Source organism: Mytilus californianus, unplaced genomic scaffold (assembly GCF_021869535.1).
Source record: "Mytilus californianus isolate M0D057914Y unplaced genomic scaffold, xbMytCali1.0.p SCAF_50, whole genome shotgun sequence".
Classification (NCBI taxonomy): Eukaryota; Metazoa; Mollusca; class Bivalvia; order Mytilida; family Mytilidae; genus Mytilus; species Mytilus californianus.
This window is the reverse complement of record NW_026262702.1, coordinates 657,138-679,864: the sequence shown is the minus strand read 5'-3', so window position 1 is coordinate 679,864 and position 22,727 is coordinate 657,138. Positions and strand designations below refer to the sequence as shown.

The 22,727-nt window shown below is 31.9% G+C and overlaps 1 protein-coding gene across 6 annotated transcripts in view; it reads right to left on the bottom strand.

Annotated features, from left to right (window-relative positions):
- Positions 1-6,219: 6,219 nt before the first annotated feature.
- The window catches only part of LOC127703747 (outer dynein arm-docking complex subunit 4-like), a 38,404-nt gene continuing 21,896 nt past the window's right edge, over positions 6,220-22,727 (bottom strand). For 5 of the 6 annotated variants that reach the window (XM_052207828.1, XM_052207830.1, XM_052207831.1 and 2 more), the window contains 10 exons: positions 21,782-21,941; positions 16,235-16,290; positions 15,242-15,530; positions 14,294-14,482; positions 12,849-13,316; positions 12,132-12,339; positions 10,164-10,250; positions 8,493-8,689; positions 7,592-7,660; positions 6,220-6,716 (listed from right to left, as the gene is read on the bottom strand). In XM_052207828.1, coding sequence (XP_052063788.1) covers positions 6,580-6,716; positions 7,592-7,660; positions 8,493-8,689; positions 10,164-10,250; positions 12,132-12,339; positions 12,849-13,316; positions 14,294-14,482; positions 15,242-15,530; positions 16,235-16,290; positions 21,782-21,941 — 1,860 coding nt within the window. In that variant the 3' untranslated portion in view covers positions 6,220-6,579. The remainder of the gene's footprint in view (positions 6,717-7,591; positions 7,661-8,492; positions 8,690-10,163; positions 10,251-12,131; positions 12,340-12,848; positions 13,317-14,293; positions 14,483-15,241; positions 15,531-16,234; positions 16,291-21,781; positions 21,942-22,727) is intronic. The other variant, XM_052207829.1, reaches the window with a different exon arrangement.

Genomic DNA, 22,727 nt, shown 5'->3' with positions numbered 1-22,727 from the left:
TCAACTATATTTGGTGTATGGAAATATTTTATGATGTACATGTCAGTCTCGCAGGTTTTATTCGACCTTGAACTCATTTTCACGGTTCATTGTTCAGTGATAAGTTTTTGTGTTTTGGTCTGTTTTTCTTAAACTATAAGTAATAGGTCAACCATATTTGTTGTATGGAAGGATTGTAAGCTGTACATGTCTGCCTGGCATGGTTCATCTGACCTTGAACTCATTTTCATGGTTCATTGGTCAATGTTTAGTTTTCTTGGTTAAGTCTGTTTCTTATAAACTATAAGCAATAGGTCAACTATATTAAGTGTATTGAATGATTGTAAGGTGTACATATATTTTTCGTTTGGTTTATATGACCTTGACTTCATTTTCTTGGATCATGTTAAGTTTATGTGATAGTTGTAGTAAAGCTTTATATTTAGGACTATCAACATAATATAAATGGTTAGTAAAGAAGGCGAGACATTTCAGCGTGTTCTATAAATTAATATTCAGAATCCTTACAACAAAGATCATAGCTTTTGATAGGTTTTAATCTTTAAGAAAAACGAATTTTATTGTCAAAAAAAGATCGATCTATGATATCAGAAAATGCATTATTGTAAACACAAAATGTATAACTATTTAAACTGTAAATCAACAGGTACTCATGTATATAACCTGATTAATACTATTACATGCCTATATAAGCCTGGTATCTTAGGTGAGTTTTGTTAGTGGCAATGGATAACTGTGACCGGTCTAAAGTCCGGCTGTAGATGGCATAACCTTGGTTGCGTGTTTTAAACACGCAGTACAATCATTGCGTGATATATCATATATATCACGACGAGGAAAGACCTAGTACCAATAAATCCAAATAAATCCGATTTAGTGCCATCAACTAGAAAATGTGAAAACTTTTCAGGTAATACTTAGAAATGCTAAAATAAAATAAAAAAATGAAACAAAGCCCTTAGGGCTCATTTGAAACTAAAAAAAAAATGATTAAGAAGGTAGACCCAAAACAGAATGAAAAACGTTCTATTCGATGTAAGGACCTGGGCTTCATGTACACAAGGGAATGTCACCAGTTGTTTCCACGAAAACATGGCAAACATATATATGGTATACAGATACCGATACTCTCACAATCGTGATGATTTTAACATTCAAATTGTCAACTTCCTGTTTCCCTGCTCTATTATATGACGTTAACATATCCCAATTGAAACGTTTCGCTCGTGCATGTTCATACTATACGGACTTCATAAATTGCTTAAAACTTTTACTAAATTCGTTCATAGATACAAAGATTTGATTAGTAAATTTGGCTGTACCTGTAGAAAACTGATTAAAAACGGTATTTCACATCCTAAATTTTACGGTACGTAATATTGTACTTAAATCGCGGAAATCACAATGACGTTGCGCACGATGTTGGTACCAATTCCATTTTGCTATAGATTAGCATAAAAATAAATACGTAGACTGGTCAGTTCGATAAAAATATAGTGATTTCTGATTGAATTCATTCCATTAGACTTGAAATTAAAGAAAAAAAGGAACCGAAATTTAAAATACCAGGAATTATAACACTTAATTATCCCATTTTTACGCAAAAACGTAATGTCCAACGTTTCATTTTGTGTGCAAAAGATCAAAGTTCCGTTTCTCTCCTACGGTATTTTTTCTCTGATCATCGTAAAACTTCACAATAATATTGCTATAAAAATTGTTATAATTATTCGCGTGTTAAAGCAAAATCAATATCACTGAAACCGTAATCCGGAAAATGTTATTTTTGTAAACGGTCTGAAAAATGTCCAACCGTATGCAAAGTAAGTATATTTCGGGTTTGCGCATTTATACCGTGAAATGGAAAAAGCTGAGAGAAAAAATACTTATTATATTTTGAAAGTTTTTTTACTTTTCTCATGGTTCATGATATTTTTTTGCCGGAAACCATGCGTATAGTTTCTATTGCAATGACTTCAAAAAGTATAGCCATCTTGTCCCAACGAAAAAAACGCTGTATTTTCTTTAAAATTGAGGTTTTAACCAGCTGTCTATCAAATAAGCATAGTTAGATCATAAAAAATAAAACTTGGCGGTAAAGGTTTTTCTGTTTTTCTTCTTAAACAATATAGTGTTTAATATTTTTTCGTTAGGCAACAAGGTTTTTAGATCGTTTCAAAAAGTATAGCCGTTTTGTCCCAACGTTCGCAAAACGTAATTGATGTCATGCTCTGATTTTTAATTTTATATCGTAATTATTTGTTTCCAGTTTAATTTGAATGAAAATAAAAATACATGTATAAATTACAATACAACCAATGTATGAGAAAGGAATAGTTTAAGTTTAAATTCAAATGTTGACCAAATGAGATCGATATAAAAAAAATATCGGGATCTTAGGGTTTTTTTTTTATAGCATATTTGTTTTATATAAGGAACATTGTCTATCTGCAAGTTTTAAATCGTCAAAAGTAACATGTATATTTTTTTTGTTAATAAAATAAAATAGAGAAAACCCATTGCTGGCAATTATAACAAACAAAGGATATGCCACAAATATACGGGAATGAGAAAATTTAAAACATGAGTCCCGAATGTTTAACTTCCTAAATATTTTGCGACAAAGAAAGCATCGGGAAATGATAAAATATAGAAAGGAAACGGAAACGGGAAGTAATGCAACAAAAGGAATAAATATGCAAAAAATAGGAGAATATGAATTCAAAATCTAATTTATATTAAAAATAAATCTGTGTAAATTTGGACATTATTGTATCGGATTCATTAATGCGAACTGCTGCCGAAAGGAAAATTATCAATTATGGCCTGGAAAGACTGACAACTCCTGTAAATGAAATTCATTAAAAAAATATCTATACGACCACTTTGAGTTTTATTTGTAAATTTATGCATTTTATCAGACAAACCGAAATCGGTTACCAAATTCACAACAGTAAATTGACATCATCAATAATATGCTTGAACGCCTGAAACTTTCTTTGAAATCGTCGAAATCGCCTTATTTTGAGGAACGTCGTGAAACGCTAAGTAGTACCAACATCGTGCGCAACGTCAATGTGATCCGTGTAAACTCATCGAACCTTTAAACAAACTTATTAGTGAAGGTTATCTTACCAATATTGTAATTAGATCTTTGAATATAGTTTACATTGGCACAAATGTCGATTTTGTCATCAGCAGATTAAAACATAACTAAATTAGTATTCTTTTCAAACGGTTTTTTTGGGATGCAAAATACACACCCACGTTCATTTTCTATATAGAGATTACTCTATCTGTATATTATATTATACATAATTATTAACAGGTTAACTCCTAACTAACCTACTGCCTGTCGATACTTTTATTTTGGCATTGCACAAATCATGTCTTCTTTGACTGTCCATGACGTTAAAACACTAAATCCCTGGGATGTGTTTTAGTTGATTTTAGTCTCTGATGCATGATTTTTTATTATTAATTGTTTTTGGCTTTTAACTAGCTTTCAGTAACTGCGAGTACTCTCAAATCGGTCTTTCGTGTTAATTTGACCTGTTCAAATTTATCCGTTCAGTGTATGTTCACTTGTTTTTGTTAATATGTCTTTTGATCGAGTTAAACCATTTCAATTGATATTTAATAGTGTGTCTTTCTATGTTGTGATTTTACACTATTGTTTCAGGTCCGGTGAAGGTTGGCGCCTATTAAAACGTTTAAACCCGCTGCATTTGTTTGCACCTGTCCTAAGTAAGGAGCATGAGGTTCAGTGGTTGTCGTTTGTTGATGTGGTTCACAAGTGTTTCTCGTTTCTCATTTTTTATATAGATTAGACCGTTGGTTTTCATGTTTGGATGGTTTTACACTAGTAATTTTTGGGGCCCTTTATAACATGGTGTTCGGTGTGAGCCAAGGCTCCGTGTTGAAGGCCGTACTTTGACCTATAATGGTTTACTTTTACAAACTGTGACTTGGATGGAGAGTTGTCTCATTGTCACTCATACCACATCTTCTTATATCTATTCATAAGCAGGCATATGCTCCTTACACAAAGACCGCTCCAACAGAAGAATCACGAATTGGTTGATCTATACAATGTGTCTATTTCTCAAATCAACTGAATAGCGTCTTGTTTTGCGTTTTTAAATACAAGAAAAGTAGTCTTATCTGTAATTTAACTTAGTACTAGTATTACCGATTGTGACATTTTGACTGAGTGTTGACTCGTATTGCGGGGGTTGTATGCATACCAGAAGACGTTTACCTTGTTGACGCACCGGTCTCGTTTCTTTTGAAGTTCAAGCGATTCCTTCAGTTTTAATGTGTTACTTTGATATGTCTCCCTAAGCGTTTTATGAGATTTGAACATTTGTAACCTGCTATTGGCTATATCATGTATATATTCATTCAACAACTGTCAACAATTACATTGATAGACTGAAAACAATATAATCAAAATAAGGATTTCCGAAGGCACAAGAATGCTAAAAAAACAACAACACAATTAATCTGGAAATTAACAATCAGACAGGCAATAAACATATATACGCGGGGAAACATTAGATATCATAGATAGGAAATCAAACCAGAGGTATAGCTTCTACCTACAGGAAAGCACAGAACCATACCTGGTAACAAGTACATAGTACAACGATGGAGGTAAAAAAGGCGAAGAAAATGAAAGCTCGGCTCGTTATGTACAATCTGATAGAGCAAAATATACATATGGTCGTACAGAGGATATATGTTGACTATATGAAACAATCAACAACCATACCAACTATTTCTTACAAAAGTGTCCAGCCCTCAATACAGAGCGAGATAGACATATAGCTGATCTAAAATCTTATCTGAAAACAATGCATCTTCTGGTACATTTGGTAAAATAAAAGAACAATGACTGCGTGTTCAATTAATTTTAGATTAGCATAACTCAAAGAGATAGTTTACTTGAAGAAAACCACATTATAAGGACCTTGAAACAGTTACGAGAGTGTTATGGAACAGTCTACACGTAAAACGTACCAATGTACTCACTAAAGATTTAGGTTAAGATGATAAATTGAGATATTATAAAGTTATAACTTCAATTACAATGCTAAATTGAAGGAATATGAACAAAATTCTAAGACATTGGATACTGTGCATGACTTTTATGGATGATGGTGCTAGTTGCAGTAAGTTAAAATTTATTCCCACCGTAATATAGGTAAGGTTTTTGTAATAATTTATGAACATATTGATGTTTATGCTCCTGAGACAGAAGGAACGTACCAGTAAACAGTAACTAGATAGGGTAGTCACTGATAGCCTAGGAGCGACATCTTTAACATCTTAATTGCATCCCTTCCATCAGTAATGTGTATCTGTGTTTTTATTGTAAAATACAAACCTTATACAGCATTGAATTCAAAATCGTTAGCCAGCGTGTTTTAATTTGGTAAACCACATTATGCATACAATTGCCACGTCTTATTGTTTAGTCCTGTTCTATTTTCTCTTTTTATATCCTTCACCCTTTGATTTTATTACATTTCAAATAATTCCAAAGCCTAAAGCCATTCGGACAAACCTTGGATTAAAAATAGGCTTAGATGTAAAATTCATTACACAATATTTATTTAACTGTATCGGAAACCGTTTTATCGGGTTGTGAATCAATAATCAAAATTTCCCCTTTCGGTATTCACATAATCCAGAATTTTTTATTTTCTTAACCTTGAATTCCTCTTACTAAATCCAGGACCAGAAGTGATCGTTTTTCTTTTTGAACCTCAATATTATGAAAATAAGGAGATATAGTATGACTACCATTTAGACAACTCTCCAGCACAGACCAAATAACGTTTAAGTTAGAATGAAAGCAAAATCTATGATATATATGTACGACGTTTTTTTCTGATCGTTAATTTTTCTGTTTTATGCTGTTGTTTTGTAGGCTTCTTCATATGGAGTTACTATTTCTCTTAATATTCGTGTGTTTGCAGCCACGTCTCAAATTTCAAAGAATATATTATTTTCGGTTTTTACAAGAAGTTTATAGATTTTACAAACTGGCTAAATATTTATTTTACATTTTTATTTGAGCATTTGGTCAAAAAAAAAGAGAGGGGAGATGAAGAGAAATGAATGCAATACTTAACAACAACGTGGTTGCACGATGAAACTCAGAAAAAACTTTACAGCCTCCACATCGCCGTTGCTTTAGGTGTTATAAAATAATTCGTTGATACAATTTTATTTAATTATATCAAATTTAAACATAACAAACATGATAATAAATAAATAGATATACAACAAAAGAATGATTTTCTGTACAAAATGGACCATTTGTAAGGAGGACATTATACGACTGATGTGACTGCTTTTTGTAACAATACGTGTATGTATTCACAAAGAGCCAGGTATAGCACTCTACACATTGTGAGATTCTTGACAAATAATACTATTATAAATCACATGATTTTTTATACGAGTATTGACCCTTTACATTCTTTCAAACTGGCCATGTGTTATATACAGCAATCATTATAACAAATATATTAGCACTAGTTTGTGTCCTTTAGGGTTTTCCATGTTTTTCTACACGGCTGTGACCATAGTCTGTTGGTTGACTTCATTAGTCCGGTTTTGTATAGTTTTGGTTTTGAGTTTATGAGCTATTTTCTTATTGACGTCGATAAGAGCATGTTTCATAGCTTCTTCTGCTTTCTTGTCACCTACAATTAAAATGTACAATCAGCCTTGCAGTTGTTTAGGAAAGTTAACAAAGTCTAAAATAAAACATTGAAAATTACAGATCAGCTAAACATTGTAAACATTCATCGTAAAATCCTATTAAAACAAGAGCAAATATATCTTAGCTGAGTCAACAAGTAAAAACAGTATTGTGAAAGAGAAAGGATTTGCTAATAAATAAAATATAAAATCAGACTCCTCCTTGAAAAACATACCAGACAATTTTTAATCTTAATTTTTGTAGTTTTTGTAAACAACTTTTTCAAATGTATTTCAGGAATATTGCTATGTATCATATAGTCCAAAAATTGTAAGTATTATCGATAATTGATATGGTAATCGATAAAAAATATTAAGCTGTTTAGGTCTACGTATTTCACTGGCATCTGGTGATCAATAGACTATTTTCATATTACCGACTTTTGACTTTGAATATATTTTTTTCGACAGGTTACCTACATTGTGGTAGGACACTCTGATACTCAGTCAGGTAAGAGCAGCTCAAAGAAGTAAAATCAAGCTTACAATCGGTGCAATGTGTGGAGAAAATATATGTTCAGGGATAGTTTGTAAAACAACAATCCCCGTAACCTTCGATTACTTTTATACTTTTCGAAACCTTAGAAACATGGCAATAAAATGTCAGTATCAAGACAACTGTAGAGGACAAACCATCCGTCTGGATATGTACATCTAAAACGTTTTTATGCTAATTATCTATTATGAAAAAACATATTTCAAGTCCATCTTTAATATATCGGAATGAAAAATAAACAAGATAGAAAATAAAACAAAGAGTAAACTATAATTTCTGTAGAACAACTGGGAAAACCCTAAAAACTTGAAGTATCCCTACCTAACGCTTCAGCATGTGTCAAGGCTTCTTCAAACGATTTGTGAGCATCTTTGTATTTCTTCATATTGACTGAAATAAAAAGAAATATAGCTTTCAGATAGTTTTACAAAACGTATATGACGTTGTTAATATGACAAGTTTGTAGTAAGAAATTCACATCGGTAATTAGTCATAAACCACCGATATATAATTCTATGAATTCTAACAATTTCAACATCATAGCAATATTTGTTTTATTCAGCACTTCGATGTGTTGCTCAATTAATAGTTTCTATGCATTATTATTGGGTTATGTTGCTATGGTGTTGTCTGTACTTTTTCCACTATTACACCATCAAGATGCTTGAAACAATTGAATACTGGCTTTAAAACGGATTTAAAATAGTCGTTAGAAAAGGTGCCGTGTTGCAAGGCTTGGCTGTTGCTTACATCTTAAAGATAAACTTAACAGGATTATGACGTCGGAAGAAAACAATTTTTTTATCAATTTTCAGGGGTTCGTTTGAGGGATGTATATTACAATTGCAATAATACATTATAATGACTATTTTCTGATGGACCAATGGTTATTTAAAGGTTGATTATTAAGAATACTTTGGATTTTTTTTAACATCAGGGTAAAAAGATCATGATCGCATTCTATTATAAATGCACAAATTCTGCAGTGCGCACAATATGCACAACACGTGTATTGATAATTAACTTAACATCATTTTATTTCTAAACATATTATTTGACAGAGTTAAAGCAAGAACCACTTTGTATTTAATTTTTTGTTGTATAAAGAATGACGTAATATTAACAAGGTGGCATTTCAATTAAAAGATAATTGAGATAGTTTTAACATTTGTATCAGCAAACCAAAATAAGAACTCTTATTGTAATATGATCGTTCTCTTACCTTCAGCTAAACCGATTAGAACACATGCTTGTAGCTGTAGATTTTTATCTCCACATTCCTCCGCGCACTGTAAAGATTTCCTGGCTGCATCTTTGGCATATTGAAAGTTAGAGAGCACTAGGAAACAATTACCAATCTCGTGGAACAACGAGGATGAATCTTTAGCAGACTTACAAAGAGGAGCTTTCATTGTCAGTCTATGAAAGAATAAATACACAATAATATGACTAATTTTATAAGAGGCTGAAGGAATGAAATATCGAAAGATATTTATTGTCCGAATTTACCTTTCACAGAAACGCATATATATATATATACCCAATTTTTGTTGTGTTTACATCTATATACCGGTATTATCACTTTGTTAATCAAATGAAACTATATTGTTTATTGTTTTTTTTAGAAATGAAACTTATATGAGGAAATGTAGTTTTGTATAATATAGCGTCTGGCTACTCATTTTAGCCTTTTTCAAATTGTTGTTATGCATGCATCAACAAATTGCTTTAAAATAATACTACAAATATTTATTAAGTAACTGTTCTGGGTAAAAATTGAAACAGTTTATCGCTGTGAATACAAATATCCTATGTCCAGGTAAAAATAGATTTGTTTTGGCGTGTGCATGGTCCGAAAGTAAAGACGTATGTAATTCTCGTCGAAATGATCAGTATTTCATGTTCAACATGATTGTCTCTGCTTGGATGGGTTTAAAAACCAAATACGTATATGTCAGCAGTTGGCGAAATTTAAACTGGTATAATTTTAAACTGTTAGAACCTTTGCTAAAAAGTAAAATAACAAAAATACCGAACTCCAAGTAAAATTCAAAACGGAAAGTCCCTTATCAAATGACAAAATCAAAAGCTCAAACATATCAAACTAATGTAAAACAACTGTCATATTCCTAACTTGGTACATGCATTTCCTTATGTAGAAAATGGTGGTTTAAACCTGCTAACGTAGAATGCCTTAAGAAGATGCACCCGAGTTCTGGTTAAGGTTATGAATTATATTTTGTAAACGTAATCCATTGACGAAGCCCGATCTTCAAAGGCACAAGTAATGTTTTAAAGTAGGGTGTCAAACCGTAAACAATTATTGTTATTTTGGAAAAGTGAATATAATGCTAGAAATATAACATCGAAAGACAAATTTAATAAAGGAAACATATCCCACAAATAATCCAACAGCGTTCGTTAGTTCTGGTAAATTAAAATAGTTCCGATGCATAATAAAAAAACAGACATATTATTCAATTTTTACAGCACTTCTACTTCCGAAAAATCTTTCCAGATCGATAGTTAAGAATTCATAAAACCGAACGCATTAATATATATTTAAGGAAAACAGTAATAAATTTAAAACAACACAAAAAAAGTTGATATTTTATGTAAAGCTTTTAAATAAATGATCTATTTAGTTGAAATTTATTTTAGTTACGTAAAGAAATATTCAATTTTTACAGCACTTCTACTTTCTAAAAATCTTTCCAGATCGATAGTTAAGAATTCATAAAACCGAACGCATCAATAAATATTTAAGGAAAACAGTAACAAATTTAAAACAAGACAAAAAAAGTTGATATTTTATGTAAAGCTTTTAAATGAATGATCTATTTAGTTGAAATTTATTTTAGTTACGTAAAGAAATTTCTAATAGACTACTTACGTTTCTAAAGCTTTTTGGTGTTTCCCTTTTAACATATACACTCTACCTATGTTTCCCAAAGCTCTGTGTCTACAGGATCTGATATCACTACAAAAAAGCATACATAATAATTCATGAAATATGAAGAAAGCCTATCGAAACTGATAAGAATACACAGACACAAGAGGAATTATTTTAACTTCTAAGCGAGTAAGACTAAACGCCTACAGGGTATACTATTCATCACCCTTTGAGAAAACTTTCCATTATTTCGAGGATATACTTTGGATTCATTCACGTTCGTGGGTACCAATTTTCATGGACTGAGAACAAATGTTGATTGTGGATATTTGATTTCGTGGTTTTGCCAAAGTCTACATACAAGCCTACATGACATTTGAAATTCGTTGAAGACGTAAATTCCTGGATCACATTTACCTACGAAATCCCCAAAAACCGGTATCCAACGAATAACAATGAATCGAGAGTAATTTAAACTGTTCCACTTAAAAACAGATATGTACGAATTGTTTATGATTTCCTACTTTTACAGTCAATGATTCAGAAATTCAGAAAAAGTGTTGCATTATCAGAAGAAGTATCTTGAGACGTGCTGATTGGTCTAGGCATCTTTTGTTGCCGAGAATGCGCAACACAATAACGCAGACGAAGTTGAATTAATTAATTATTAAAGTCTTTTTTGTGAAACATGCTTCACGTTTATGACTAAATACGTCACTTTTTGTGGCGTTAATACATTCGTGTGACGCACAGTTTATAATTCTATTGTGGTGTCAGGTGTACTGCCGTAAATTCATGGGATGTGTCCGTTGTTATTCTGTGGTTTACATGTTGTAATATACCATTATATTATTTATGTATGTATTTCTCTGTCCTGAGTGTTCTTTCGTTTATTTGTACTGTATTCCAGTGTTTCTGTTGTTCCGTTGTTTTCCTTTTATAGTTGATGTGTTTCCCTCGGTTTTGGTTTGTGATCCGGATTTGTTTTCGCTTAATCGATTTATGACTATTGAACAGCGATATATTACTGTTGCCTTTATTAAGGACTACACCAAGTTATTACGTCTTTTTTTGTGAAACACACTGCACTTTTATACCTACACAAATCAGGTTATGGTGATTGATTTGAAGCTTTTTACTTGACAAAAATGGTAATTATAAAATAAAATGAAAACATCACTTTTAATAAATTCCATGCGTCCGAAGTGATTTTCTGAGAACCAAAACAGTTGAAGAGCTATATGACCAAACAGGACCTAAAAATACCAAATTCATCTAAGGTAAACTTTGCCTGGGGAAGTTGAAACCATATTTTCTTGATAAATTTTAAATTTGTAAACGGACAATTTTAGAAAGGTATGTTATAAATCATGTCAGTACCGAAGCACTGAGCTGATGATACCCTCGGAGACTGATAGTCAGCCAGCTGCGGTATCGACAATTCCATATTTGTCTGTATAATATGTACTTTTGTGCTGACATGATAAACCATTGCTATTTCCAATTTCTGTAAATTTACTGTTTATAAAGTGCTGAGATATTCAAATTGTAAGGTTAGTCTACCCGCAGGTATAGATTGCATTAGCCGCATGCAACATAACTTTTCGGAATATTCGGCTGTTATTGCTGTTCAATTTCGTTATATTTGATTTTGATTTTCGACTGTTTTGATTCGAGCGCTACTGATGAGTTTTATGTAGACGACACGCGCGTCTGTCGTATCATATTATGAGCCTGTTATCTTTGATGAGTTTTTTACTGAATGTTTATTTTACTAGTATGGTGACTTTGAGAAAGACAATATAAATATTATGATTCGTAAAACTAACAATGGAAGAGAAACATATTATAAAATGAGACCTTCTCCAATACAAAAATTACCATGATTGTTTAAGACAAAATTTGACATAGAATTGTAAAAAATTTAAAAAGGGAAAATAAATTAATGTATGATAGTGAAATGCTTACAAATCTTCCCCAATAGACAAATCTTTTTGGTGATGTTTTAAAGCCTCATCAAACTGACGACGTTGTACAGCACAGTTACCACGGTAACTATGTAAAATGGCGGTCAGCTCGTGTATCTCAGGAACTTCCTCCTCCGAATATTTCTCTAGCAATCGTATGCAATTGTCACAACTACTGCTAGTTTCTTGTATCCATCCCAATTTATATCCTAAGATAGTTATCAGTATAATTAATAAATTAATCAAATTTTCATTTATTTTAGTATAAATCGTATCATTGTAAATTTGTCATTGCATTATAAATATACAACTTGACACATCCTTTTAAAAGAATTACAAAGTTATGATTCTGAAACTCTAAATGATTACATTTAAATACTTATGCATGTAGCAATGACAAGGCACTACTATGAAATGGACAAGTAGAGCAAAAAGATCATTTCTGAAAGATCTTTGCATTTTGTTTAGGTACAGTATTGGTTTGCTGTCATTTTGACGATTACATCACAGTTGTTTGTTATCCATCGATAACAAATATTTACCATGTCATTGACTTATGAGTTTGAATGTCTTTTTGGTATCTTTCGCCTATCTTTCATTGTTCTAAAAAATAATCTTTAAACCAAATATCCAAACTATACCTAATTTCTTTTTATTTCTAAAATTGAATTCGAAAATCTGATACAATATACTAGAATAATACAGAAAACTGACAAACCTTCGTTAATGTGTTCCAATTCTTTCTTTATATAATCAGTAATTGATTGACCTGCGCTTTCAGGTGTGGCATCCCCAAAACCAGATGGACTATCAGCAAATAATTCATTATCTTCTGGTATTCTCGACATCTTTCTGATTTCCCTCTCACTTTGTATTGATTTGAAATTAAAGTTCAATTTACTTGGATCTAATTGAATGTTGACTTGAGAGTTCCTTCGCCTGTAAGTTGGTACGGGCTTTTTATCAACAAAGATATATGACGAGTTACTTGTTATCTTTGAATTTGTAGTGTTCACTGTGAGGACAGAGTCTAATGACATCGTACTTCCTGACATTTTTGATTTGGACTTCCTAGGCGGTGGTGGAGGTGGAAGTGGTCCTAAACGATCCCAGTAAGTTACTCTATCAAACAGGAAGTGCAGAGCATTGTTGGCAATAGCTTCTAAAGGTGTTCCCCATAATGGAGCTAAATAAAAAAGAAGAAAAAACTGTTTATACATTTGATAGAGCGTTGACAGGGAAACAAAAACAGAAAGTCTCTTGTTGATACACGAATGATAAATAATTGTTTGAATCAGAGATAAGTCATAGTGAAGTACATGTTAGCAACATTTCGTTTACTTACTTTTCAATACACTTTTAAATAAACTAGTTGTATAACCCGGTTTTATTGGTGCGGTTCGTGTGCTTCGTCTTTAATTATCTGTTTAGTGTTTTATAGAATTTTGTTTATCTTTTCGTCGTTTTTCGTTTATTGCTATGATTTTGTCGGTCTCTCTTGACTTATGAGTTTTATTCTCACATTGGTATCTTCCGACTTTTTTTTATTGGATTCTGGACAATTATTGGATTCAGGACTTTTATTGGATTCAGGACAATTATCACCCCCTGCGAAAAACCATGACAAAAGATAGTGAATGAGACAAAAAAACTGTACACTTAATATATTCATAAATAAATAGTAAATAATTTCACAATAAAATTTGTGCTAATTCATTCATTAAAATACAATTCTATTCTGATATCTAATTCAAATAAAAAATGATACAAATCTAAACTGTTTAGTTTAAGCTCCGTTTACTTATACCCTGCATCTCGACAAGTGCTTTGATAAAAACAATAAAAAATAAGGGACAAAAACTATATTTGATGTAAATATTTGATAATTATCCTTTAATCACTTTTTTACCTAAAAAACACAAAATATTTGGGGAACATGTTAAATAGAAGTTTTGCGGGAAAAGGGCCAAAACAGACATGCAAATTGTTTTCTTGAACAAAAACAGTGACGTATTAGTACAATCCACCGGTTTTGTTGGTCATATTAAAGAATCATGAAACCAACAGTGCTGTACATATCATAATATACATATATAGGTTACAGAAAAACGTGTAGGATAGGTTGGTTAAACGATTTTCAACATGTTATTCACACAAAAGTACCATTTTCCTGTTCATTATGATTGTGTGTGTCATTCTTTCTCGGCGTGTCATCTTTTTTTCTCGGCGAATTAATTTTTTCGTCCTCCACGGGCAAAATTTCATTTTCATTTGTTTCTCCTTCCTTTGGTTCTTCAGTTTCTTCAATAATTGTGTTGCCCGTTTGTTTTTTCTTCAGCTTGGTTGCTCTAGCTGTTTTTGAGAATGTTAATTAAATGCATAAGACATACATTTAAGGTAGACATATTTTGCTTAACTAGGAAACTTTTGAAGCCGCCATTCAGAATATTGCTTAGTGTTTTTGTTCGTATAATATAATTTTGAAATTGGCAAACATGGAATCAAAATACAGAATTTATTAACATTAATAAGGAAATACACTTTAATAATTTTTCATGACTTACTTTAGATATACGCCAGCTTATACATTTATCTGTAAATCTATAGAAGCACAACGAGAAACACAATTTTTAGTATTATTCCAGAACGGGATTGATAAGAAAACGTTAAACAAACCCAGTTTCTATCGATTATGATTTGTTTTATTCTACTATGAAACATTTCCGCCTATGTAATCTTTATAAAATAGATAAAACGAAGAATCCCTAATTTCTCTAAAATAAATACGGTGATCTTCAAGAGGGTTTTGGAAAGCTAAAATTTGTGTGTTGAAAAGGATGTCAGAACAATTTACCTAGGAATGATTTGTACAAAAAGAAACTATAAACTGTATCAAAAGTTTTGAGGAAAAATGGCATTAAAAAAAATCGTTTTACTATAAAATATATAGTGACAGAAATAGGGGTTGCTAGGCAAAAGTTTGCAATACCTTGCCTAGCAAAACGTCGGAGTAGTTACAAAATATTACTTTAAAAAGATATATAAGAGATATAGACTTTCAAAATATCACAATTCACAATAAATTAATAAGTTTGAGTACACAGTACTTACGTGAAGGTTTGTTTCCTATGGCAAGTTTTTCCAAGTACTTTTTATCATCATAAAATTCTCCAATGGTTGATTTGACTAGTCTACTTTCCGGTCGTTTGTCCTGCAGTTCATCTTCATCATCTGATAAATCATTTAAATCTGGAACTGATACGGATTTCATCAAACTGATAGATGGTGTCTTGTGGATCCGAATCAATTGACATAGTGGTCTAGTACTGAAAGTTGCACTTGGTAAGTGTTTTACTTGTCTGTCTTGTTTTGGGTGAAACTTAAATGGTTTTGGGGCAGGCTGTATAGAACATAGATAACAAATGTCAATACAAAGGCCGTTTTCCAATATTATATATTAAAACCGTGTAATTGTTGCATATTATGGAATTATCGACTATCATATTCATCCGAAAAAGATAGTCTCAATGGGTCATTTTAAAAATATAACTTTTTTTCAGAAGATTCAATCGGTTCCGATTGCATTTGTCTAAGCTGTCTTTAAGTAAATTCTTCTGTTTCCCCTTTTTGCATTTTTAAATGTTTTTAAGTTCATATTACCCACAAATCCACTGATTCAGTTGAATATCAAGTGTGGTATAGTTCGAAGTGAACCTTTTGGAATTACATCTTTTTGCTTTGACGTCCACCTGGTATATAGCTTTTGAGTTAAACAGTTGGTGTAAAATAACTTTTAATATTTCGATATCTTCTTACTGTAGTTTTCATTTTTAGTTTATTATGGAGGATGTCTACTGTTGTTAAATATGCCTTCAAGCCACTTGCCTTTCTTTCGGTGAAAACATTTTGGTCATTGGTCATCTAAGAATTATTAATGTTGTTTTGTAGTGCATACCTATAATGAGTTTTATACCAAAATTCTATTGAATCTAAGTGATTGCATTGTTTCGGGAGAAAAATCCATTTTGTTTGTTTTAAAATCAAACTTATTTATTCTATAAGTCTTTATAAAGATATATATTAAGCTAAGGCTAATATACCCACCACTTTGTGTATAAGACCAGTGAGATCACCAGCCGGTGTCAGTTTTTGTTTTTTACCTGAAATTCATGAAAATAATCTAGTATGCAACACATGTAGTATGTAAATGCTGTGAAATCTCAATAAATACGTAATGATTGCAAAATACGTTTAATCGTCGTGATAGTTATGAAATCTATACAATAACGTCACTCAGTATAGCGTTATCATACAGAGTATATATGCTCGTCATGCCGGATACTAGATAGCACGATTCCATACGATGAGTCCTTGCATGAACTACATAGTGAACAGATTCAACAAAAAGATGAATGTAAAGTGAAAATCAGTAATCTCCAGACTGTCAACCAAGAATATAGTCAGACTATTAATCTACTATCATCTAAATTAGGTATACCAATTCCACTAGAGAACAACCATCAAGATTCTTCTAACCTTCAAATTCGGCAGCTAGAGATGAAATTTGAGGAACAAATTAATAATTTAAAAATGAATTTTGAACATCAGCTTAATATTATGTCCCTGCAAATAAAACATAATACAGAAGTCAATGAACTCAAATATAAACTGTATCATATGGAAAATGAATGCAATAAATATAAAACTTCTGCAAGTGGTAATCAACAATCGCCTAGTGAACACTATCAGATGAATACACAATTTGTTCCATTTTCGGGATCTCAGTATGGGAACTTAAATCAACAATCACTAAACCTTCCACAAATACCTAATGCGCAATGGACAAGACCCCCAATATGGACTAGACCACCTCCATATCAAGCGCCTACATGACGGGTATTTACCCCAAATGCTCATCATATGCAACAACAAACGACTAATCATAGGCATAATACAAGACCAAATAACAATCAACCAACATATCAAGCGCCTACAGGACGGGTATTTACCTCAAATGCTCATCACATGCAACAACAAACAACTCATTATAGACATGATATAAGACCAAAAAACAACCAACAAACATATCAATCGCATACAGGACGGGTATTTACCCCTAATGCTTATCATGTGCAACAACAAATGACTCATTATAGACATGACACAAGACCAAAAAACAACCAACCAACCCGCCAAATAATAAATGCCGAAAATCATGGGCAAAATCGAGTAAGAACGCAAAGGGCAAATCAAAAACTGACAAACAACACTAAAACTAACAGTGAACGAGTTCATAAACAACAAACTATAAATCATGATAATCAATCACATGGAAATATTTTACATCAAAGGAGTCAGTCAGAACCAGTCTTAAACAATGAAGAAATTAATTCGACCAAGCCTTTTTTAGGAGCAGGCAGAGCCTCAACCGTAAATTGGACAACAGATCACTTGATTTTACAATAGGAACCATCAATATTCAAAATATAAAAGGCAACACCCTATATCTTAATTCAATCCTGGATACGGTACAAATTTTATGCATTCAAGAACATTGGCTACTATCTTTGGAAAAAAATATAGCAAAGGAAATAAATAAAAAATTCTCAACAACTATAAAATCAGTCGATGACGAATATCCGAGTCAACATAATGCCAGATGGGAATTCTCGCATACAAGTACTAACAATAAACAGCAGCCCAAATCCAATATGCCTTATAAATATATATATGCCATCTGCTCAGAGTAGTGGGGATAATGAATACAAAGATACACTAGATCAAATTTCAGAAATCATGGATAAGTACAAAGAACTTTACCAGATCATCCTATGTGGAGATATGAATGCGTCCTTACATCGTGATAATAGAAAACGGGACAAAATATTTGAAGAGTTCAAAAATATAAACAATCTTCATATACCAGATAGCTATCCAATAAAGCCAACCTTTTTCCATCACAATGGTAAATATACCTCGCAGATTGATTATTTTTTGTTTAATGAAAAATGTATACAGCAGATAAAACCAGCGGTGAAGATAGCTTCAAGACACCCTACAAATACCTCAGATCATACGCTTGTTACAGCAAATTTTGTTATGAATGTAAAAAGATGTACTCTCCGCCCAACTAAAATATATACAAGACCAAACTGGAAAAAATGTGACAAAAGTGTATACAAGTCAACTATTGAAAACAGTCTAGGCAAAACATCTGGACAAAATAACATACCAAACAACGTAGAATCACGTATACAGAAATTAGAATCTGTACTTCATAAGGCGGGAATGAAATCTATCCCAAACTATAGAAAACTAAAAACACTAAAATCAGTTGGCAAAGGTATATGGAACAGCAAAATTAGTCAAGCATCTACTGAAGCAAAGTCTGCACATAAAATCTGGAAAGATAAAACCATCAAAAATCAGGATGCAGTTTTAGAAAAGCAAAATCTCAAAAACAAAAAACGCCGTCTGCGACAATTACAGAGACAGGCATATGCATCTAAAAAGGAAAAATTCATAACCGAAATTATACAAGCTTCGGAAAAAGACAGTAAAACATTCCATAAATTAATAAAACAACAAAGATCGAACCATCCATTGAATACTGATATACTTTACATTGGAAATACAAAATATGAAGGAGAAAATATACTTGAAGCCTGGTCTATACATTTCGAAAAGCTTGGAACACCAAATTATGACAAAAATATTTTTGATCTAGAACGTTTTCGCCTAGCAAAATTGCAAAATGACATCATCCTTAAAAATCAATACTCAAAAAAAGAAATTAAACAAACAACTCCTGAGGAAGTCAAAACTGCTATAAAAAATCTGAACACTGGCAAAACATCAGATGAAAATGGTATATGTTCTGAACATTATAAAGAAGCAGTAGATGAAGTATCTGTGGAAATTGCAAGTATAATTAATGATATTTTCACAAATCTGGATGTACCAAAAAGTTTAAAAAATGGTATATTAACACCTGTCCTTAAAAAGAAGAAAAATAAAACCATACCTGGAAACTACAGGGGAATTGTCGTTACAAGAATCTTTTCTAAAATCTTTGAATCCATTAATCCGTTAAAGGAAGACTAGAATATGAACTACTATCATCACAGAATCCACTACAACGAGGTTTTACAGAAGGGGCATCAAGTCTTTTTGCAGCCTTTATTACAACAGAAACAATTCTTTTATATCGTTTATTACAAATATTATTAGAACTCGTCGCTCTAGATGCAGAAAAGGCTTTCGACACGCTAAGCCATGAGATCATGTTAAATAAACTTTTTCATGATGGAATTGAAGGAGACATGTGGATTTTACTTCGTAACATTTATCAAGATTTGTCTCTAAAAGTAAAGTGGAACAATGAAACATCAGAAAGCATTAATATTTTGCAAGGGGTACGTCAAGGTGCAAAATTATCATCTCTATTGTACAAACGGTATAATAACACCATTCTCAATGCAATATCCACCAGCGATTTAGGCGCAAAGCTAGGCAACATACATGTAGGTTCACCAACATGCGCGGACGATATCGCTTTACTGGGAGAACAATCCGATATACAAGCAATGCTAGGCATTATAGAATTTCACACCAAAAGGGACATGGTTAAAATTAACCCAGATAAATCCGAAATTATGTGTGCCTCAAAAGGATCAAAACAACAATCCCAATCATACAACTTCAACGGAAAAGAAATAAAAAGAGTAGAAAAATTGAAACATCTAGGTGTCACTAGAGCTACAAATGGCAAAGTCAACTTGGATGAAAGACTTAAAACAGGCCGACAAACTATATATGCCTTGCTAGGTTCTGGTCTACATGCAAGAACAGGAATGTCACCCATAGTGCTTAAAAAAGTATGGAAAACCTACGCTGTCCCACGTTATTTTTATGGGCTCGAGGTTCAAATATGCACAAAAAAAGGATATATCTGAACTGGAAAAATTACAAAGGAAGATATTTAAACAATTCCAATGTCTACCAGAAAGAACAGTATCCGCAGCAGTATATATACTAATAGGAGCTGAGCCCATTGAGTCGATTTTAGACAAAAACATGCTAGCACTATTTCTCTCAATCTCTCGCCTGGATAGCTCGATAGAACGTAAAATATTAGAATGGGAATTGGAAATTAGTTCAAATTTTGACAACTCTTTTATTTGTCGTATAAATAAAATTTTGCAAAAATATCAATTGCCAAAAGCAGAAGAAATTATGGAACATCCTCCATCAAAATATATGTGGAAAAAACAATTGAAAACATCAATAAATGAATACTGGTCTTCAATTTGGACAATAGAATGTAACACAAAATCAACACTTAAACATTTATCTCTTCAAAAAAATCCGGTCAATAATCCACATAACATTTGGAAATGTGTTAGAAATAACCAATATGACATAAAAAAGGCAGAATTCAAATGTAAGCTAGTAACTGGTACCTACATGCTCCAAAGTACTAGGGCAAAATTTAGTAAAAATGCTATTCAACCAAATTGCAAGCTATGCAATGAATCTGAAGAAACCTTGGAACATTTCCTACTACATTGCTTAAGTCTATCTGATGTTAGGCAGCGATATATGGATAAATTATTCAAAATGCTACGAGAAATAGAAAGGGGTGGTACAACAAATGTTATTAATAATGAACTATTACTCAAAATTATATTAGACTGCTCAGCACTAGACATAATGAGTAATCAACCAATAGACAAGTTGCTAGATATAGAAAGGAAGACACAAGATTTATGCTACCATTTACACATGAAGCGTACACAACTTTTATGTGATATCAAGTGACATGAAAATATAACAGTAATATTAAATATAGTCTGAACAGTCTGCATGGGATGCCAAGCTAACTGGTTCAGTCTATAAATATCAGCATAAAAGATAATGCTATATAATTTTAACATTTGCCTTGGCAGGGCACCTATTGACTAGAAATCGTTAGGTTGTAAAATTTTTATTTATTCATATTGGTGAATCAAAGTGCCGTAATTTGTAACGTGTGAATAATATTATTTTTTTTTGTATTAATATCTTTTAAAATATCATCAAAGACATTATGAACTTTTATTTTATTCACTTTAACTAACTAATTTTATTTTAAAATTATATTTTTCATATCGTAAATATAAAAATATCCGCTTTTTCGGTTAAGTATTTAAAATTTTAATACTCATTCGATAAGTGGAGTGCTCCGATAAAACGGAGGAATATACCAGAACAGAACAGAATATGGTTACAAAGTTACCAAGTTCAATGTTAGTACTTCGCGTATTTCCCGACACAGACCTCTATTTTAACATTTTTCATGAACTTGTTCTAACAATACAAAATTAAGCATCATTAAAAAAATGTTTATCTCAAAACTGTCATTCAGATATCCTTAGTTAATACATTTAGGTATGATTTTCCAGATGTTACATCCACATCACATAAAAATTTGAATTTAAATTCTTACTTTCACAAAACTAGAAGAAAAAAAAAACCCAGAAAACAAAATATTCGTAATACATTTAAGAAACAATCTATATACGGATGAATTTATTAAAGAGTAATGCATATATGACATTCCATCAATGTGCCGTTTTCACATTAAACAATTAATCATAAATAACAATATACCTTTGCCTCTCTTGAATTTGGCGATTTCGTGCTCTGTTTTCTTCATTCCTTCTATAAAACCTTTATTTTTAGGATAAACTTTGTGACCTCTACTATAATAAATGTATGCTACATCATAGTCTTGAGTCTGGTACAGTATGTCTGCCTTTTGAAGCAATGCCTGTAATATATAAGTAACACATATGTAAGCACATAAAATATTTAGACTGGAATGGCATGTTTCCTATAGAACAGTCTGACACATTTAATATATACAATAGAATTCAGGAAAGACTTATACAATTTCCTGTATATATATATGGAATATTTGCTGTCAATCGTAGTTTTCGTAAAAAAAAAACAAAATCTAGAAACGTTATGAGCTATATGACCAAAAAGGGACCAAAAAAAAAAGAATAGTCAAATTCACCTAATTTGATTGATGAAATTATGCATTTCATGGATGAAAATTCAGTAAACGTTCAATAATATGTCTACAAGTGTCTCATAATGCCTTTATTCGATTCGATCTAACAGTCATTCATGAAATATTTTGACTGTAAATATCATGAATTTAAATAAAATCTGTATTTGACACTACAGTGGTTAGCCGATGTTGAAAATTTCATGAATCCATTCAGAACATACAAATCAAGGTAAAAATAAAGAAAAACGCGAGAGAATTGCATAAACTTTGAAAAGAGCAAAACTGTATGAGTCGACAGGGTAAACGAATCTACACTCAGTCAAAATGTCACAAAATTTACAGATCAGACGAATAATCCAGAAACTAAAAATCTGATACCTCGAAAAGGCCGCTAATGAGTTAAAACATCCACGTATCGCCTTTTTCAACCAATTCGTAGTATTGACCGTAAAAATTATGCTATGTCAATGTCATTTGTTCTCCCTCATAACCCTGTTTGGGGCAGTTTTGATGTCCGGAGCACACCCATGCTAATGAATA